The following is a 5,094-nucleotide window of genomic DNA, read 5'->3' on the forward strand; positions in this document are numbered from 1 at the left end:
CGACAGACAGCAGAGTCCCCATCCCTCTTTCCAACATCCCCGCCCTCTCAAGCATAGTTACAGAAATTGTTTCTTACCAAATGCAAGAGTTCATCTTTCTGCGATAGGTGAACACACATCTTAGTTCAATAACCCCTGCATTATTATTTCATGCAATATTATTCCACATTGGTACAGTATTACTGTATATATTATTGTTCTCTACTTTCTTTTTAGTAAAGTCTGCACACTGCTAAGTGTGTTTTTAAATGTTGCTGCTGTAACGGAATGAATTTCCCACTCAGGATCAATAAAATATTATTATTCTCCAGCCGTTTATCTTTCTCACTTATTAACTTCTCAGCTCTTAACTCTCCCCGTCTCCCGGTTTACCCTATCACCTCATCTCCCCCCACATTCTTACTCCCTCCCTTCCTTTCCAGTCCTGAAGAAAGGTGTGGGTCTGAAACGCCGACTGTTCTCTCCTCTCCATTGTTGCTTTCTGCCCCCCCCTGAGTTCCTCCGGCATTTTGTGGGTGTTGCTTTGGATTTCCGCGACTGCAGATTTTTTTATCCTGTTTTATCCAATGCGCATGCGTGGGCGGCACAGCCAATCGTGAACATTGCGCATGCGCTCAGCAGACGAGAGGCTCTCGGGGATCGGAAGCAGGTAGGAGAGGGGCCGCGGGTGGGAACTTAATCACCGGCGTCTGAACCGCGATTAAAGGAAAATTACTATGAGCTCCGTACACACTGCTCCCGCACCTCAGGACAGTCCCAGTCCTTTCCGTCTCTCTGAGCCCCACGATTTACCCGAGCCACGGGGAGTTTGCGGCGCCGCCATTTCTCCGGCGCATACGCATCGCTGTTTCCTTTGATGGCGGGTAGACAGGTTTCTCCTCCGTGGTGTCTTCTGGGTAAGGAGGCAGCCATGGTTGACGCGCCAGCGTTGTCCCCATAGAGAATGTCCCTAACGCAGCGACCTCCAGCCATGTAAATCCGAGGATCAGTACGTCGGAACAAAAATGTAGTGTCCAGTTACTCTCGGATGAAGTCTACCTCCCAGTCAGTGAAAATGTCAATTAGTACTGTATAGCATAAAAAAATCTGCCGGTCGGCTTTAGTTTTCTGGGTAAATAACGATATGAAACACCTTTGTCCTCGATGACAGGTGACTTGTAGCTTTCACATCACAAAAGTGCTACACTCCAATGAGAATAACTACTGCTTACCCCTTCGTAGTCATTGGCATTGCCATCGATGGGTTCATCACTCAATCAGATGGGGGGGGGGGAGGGAATCCCAGTAATTAGAAAATCTCAAGGATCAGACATGTAGTAACAAGTTCACTTTGTCGTGTTGTGGAACATGACCTGAACTTGAAATATACCAAAGGACAGAGACAGATTGAGCCAAGTCACAGGTTGATTGAAGGCAGAAGCAGAGCCCCTTCTCATACAGACAGGAATACAGTCAGAGATTTTGTTGGTCAGTCAGGATGCCTGATCCGTGCCTTGTTAGAAGATGGGGAGTTCACATATAATCACAGAAACATAAGTCTGCAATTCATTACAGGCCCTTCGGACAACATCATGCCGACCATATAACCTACTCTAGAATCTGCCTAGAGTTTCACTACCAAATAGCCCTCTATTATTCCCAGCTCCACGTACGTGTTTAACAGTGTCTGAAAAGACCCTTATTGTATCCACCTCTACCACCGTCGCTGGCAGTACCTGCCACTCTCTGTGTGAAAAACATACCTCTGGTAGACCCCTTGTACCTACTTCCAAGCACCTTAAAGCTATGCCCCCTCATGTTGGCTCGTTCAGCCCTGGGAAGAAACCTCTGGCTATCGACTTTGTCAATGCCTCTCATCATCTTATACAACTCTCTCAGGTCACCTCTCATCTTCCATCACTCAAAAGTTTACTCAACCTACTCTTGTAAGGTATGCTGTCCAATCCAAGCAACATCCTTGTCAATCTCCTCTGCACCCTATTTAGAGTATTTTTTCCTGTAGTGAGGTGATCAGAATTGAACACAGTGCTAAAAGTAGGGCCTAACGAAGGCCTTTTATATCTGTAGTAGTACCTCACCGCTTTGAAGGCCTTCTTAAAAACATTGTCCAGCTGCGTAGCAGCTCTGCATGAACTATTGACACAGATCCCAAGATATCACTGATCCTCCAAACTGCCAAGAGTCCTATCATTAATATTGTATTCTGTCTTCAAATTGGACCTACCGAAATGAACCACCAGGTTGATCTCCATCTGCTTCCCACAGTCACCTGTGGTATATCTCAACTTGAGACGAACTGGGTGATATTCTGATGCCAGAGCTCACATTGAGAGAAGATCTTACAGAAACATGTAAAGTTATGATTCAGATAGAATTAAGATAGAGGCAGGAAAGTTGTTTCCACTGGTAGGTGAGAGTAGAACTAGAGGACATCACTTTAACATTCGGGGCATTTGGGATGGAGATGAAGAACTGTTTTCCCCCGAGAGTTGGGAATCTATAGATTTCTCTGCCCAATGACGCAGTGGAGGCTACCTCAGTAAATGCATTTGAGATGAGGTTGGATAGATGTTTGCAAAGTAGGGGAATGAAGGGCGATGGGGAAAAGGCAGGTTGGTGGAGACAGGCCAGATGATGTTCTCCTACTCCTTTTTATTATGTTCGCACCACAGACTAAAATCTCACCTGAAAAACTGTCCTTCACCTATTGATGTCCTTTCAAATATTTGTACAGGTTTGAAACGGCAGAACACTTGTGCATGGGCTGTCTCTTTCCGGATATACAAGGATTGGCCAAATATTTCCTTTGCAAGACCGACACATCTGTTGTCAATCCTTGGAGATGAAGAATTATCTCATCCCAGCTGGAAATGTGTTTTGTGTCTGAAATGAAGTTTTCTGTTGTAACTCAGTGAAATCCACTGGAACCGGGGAGCTGAGAACACACAAGCATTTGTTCACTGGAGATCAGTTCTTCAACTGCATTGATTGTACAAGGGATTCTAACGTCTGACTTTCTGAATTGCCAGATGATTGATCGCAGTGAGATATCATTCTCCTTCTCTCAGTGTGGGAAGAGATTCCCTCACAGCCTACCCACAGACACGCCAGTGAGTTCACAGTGGGGAGAGGCCATTCACCTGCTCTATGTGAGGGAGGGGAACTACTCAGTCATCCAGTCTGAAGATACATCAGCAAGTTCACACCACAGTGAGATGCTCCACCCGTTCTGACAGCAGGAAGTAATTCATTCTTCCGTCGGTGCTAAATATACATCTGAAAATTCCCCAGTGAGAGGATGGTAACCTGTTTACATGGTGGGAAGGCATTCACACACTCAACCATGCCACAGTGACACCAACGAGTTCGCACCGGGGAGAGGCCAATCACCTGCTCCGTATGGGAAAGGATTCACTCAATCATCTCAACTGAATGAACACCAGTGAGTTCACACTGAAAAGATGCCGTTCACCTGCTTAGACTGTGGGAAGGGATTCACTCGTTCATCCACACTACAGAGACACCAGCGAGTCCACACTGGGGAGAGGCCATTCACTTGCTCTGAATGTGGGAAGGGATTCACTGACTCATCCAAACTTGTGAGGCACTACCGAGTTCACACTGGGGAGAGGCCGTTCACTTGCTCTGAATGTGGGAAAGGATTTGCTCGGTCATCTCAACTGACTGAACATCAGCGTGTTCACACTGGGGAGAAACCGTTCAGCTGCTTTCAATGTGGCAAGGGGTTCACTCAGTCATCTCATCTGAAAGTACATCAGCGAATTCACACTGGGGAGAAACCGTTCAGCTGCTCTGAATGTGGGAAGGGATTCGCTGATTCATACTCCCTTGTGAAGCACAGCCGAATTCACACTGGGGAGAAGCCATTCACATGCTCTGAATGTGGGAAGGGATTCACTCAGTCATCTCATCTGAATGTACACCAACAAATTCACACTGGGGAGAAACCGTTCAGCTGCTCTGAATGTGGGAAGGGATTCGCTGATTCATACTCCCTTGTGAAGCACAGCCGAATTCACACTGGGGAGAAGCCATTTACATGCTGTGAATGTGGGAAGGGATTCACTGACTCATCACACCTTGTGAAGCACAGCCGAATTCACACTGGGGAGAAGCCATTCACATGCTCTGAATGTGGGAAGGGATTCACTGCGTCGTCCAACCTGGTGAGGCACTGCCGAATTCACACTGGGGAGAAACCGTTCACCTGCTCAGATTGTGGAAAGGGATTCACTCGTTCATCAGGCTTGAAAGTTCATCAGCGAGTTCACACTGGGCGATGCCAGTCACCTGTTCTGATTGTGGGAATGAATTCACTCAGACATCTCAACTGACTGAACATCAACTGCTCAGACGGGAACGAATTCACTCAGACATCACTGAGCGAACATCAGTGAGTTCACACTGGGCGATGCCAGTCACCTGTTCTGATTACGGGAAGGAATTCACTCAGACATCACTGAGCGAACATCAGTGAGTTCACACTGTATAGAAGCTGTTCATCTGCTCTGACTGTGGGAATTAATGCATACATTCATCTCGGCTAACGACACACCAGACTATTTTCAGCAGTGAGAGGACATAGACCTGATCAGACTGTGGGATGGCATTCACACACTGATCCACACTGTAGAGACAGTGGTGGGTTCACACTGTGGGGAGGGTGGTCACCTGCTCAGACTGTGGGAAGGCATTCACACACTGATCCACACTGCAGAGACAGTGGTGGGTTCACACTGTGGGGAGGGTGGTCACCTGCTCAGACTGTGGGAAGGCATTCACACACTGATCCACACTGCAGAGACAGTGGTGGGTTCACACTGTGGGGAGGGTGGTCACCTGCTCTGAATGTGGGAAGGCATTCACACACTGATCCACACTGCAGAGACAGTGTTGGGTTCACACTGTGGGGAGGGTGGTCACCTGCTCAGACTGTGGGATGAGTTTCAATCAGTCCTTCATCCTTGTGTCCCCCTACCGAGCTGTGATCCATCGTGAATCGGAGAGGTCAGAAGCTTGAGAGGATGTAATTCACTCAGGTTCGCCAATGGAGTATTAAAGGCAGTGGTTCAG

General features: G+C 47.4%; 1 protein-coding gene across 1 annotated transcript; it reads left to right on the forward strand.

The window, feature by feature from the left end:
* Positions 1-618: 618 nt before the first annotated feature.
* On the forward strand, positions 619-4,602 carry LOC140723685 (uncharacterized). Its single transcript, XM_073038246.1, has 2 exons — positions 619-649; positions 2,735-4,602. Exon 2 carries the CDS (start codon positions 3,462-3,464, stop codon positions 4,353-4,355), a length of 894 nt encoding a protein of 297 aa, XP_072894347.1. The 5' UTR covers positions 619-649; positions 2,735-3,461; the 3' UTR covers positions 4,356-4,602.
* Positions 4,603-5,094: the final 492 nt, after the last annotated feature.

This window comes from Hemitrygon akajei, unplaced genomic scaffold (genome assembly GCF_048418815.1).
Source record: "Hemitrygon akajei unplaced genomic scaffold, sHemAka1.3 Scf000126, whole genome shotgun sequence".
Lineage (NCBI taxonomy): Eukaryota > Metazoa > Chordata > Chondrichthyes > Myliobatiformes > Dasyatidae > Hemitrygon > Hemitrygon akajei.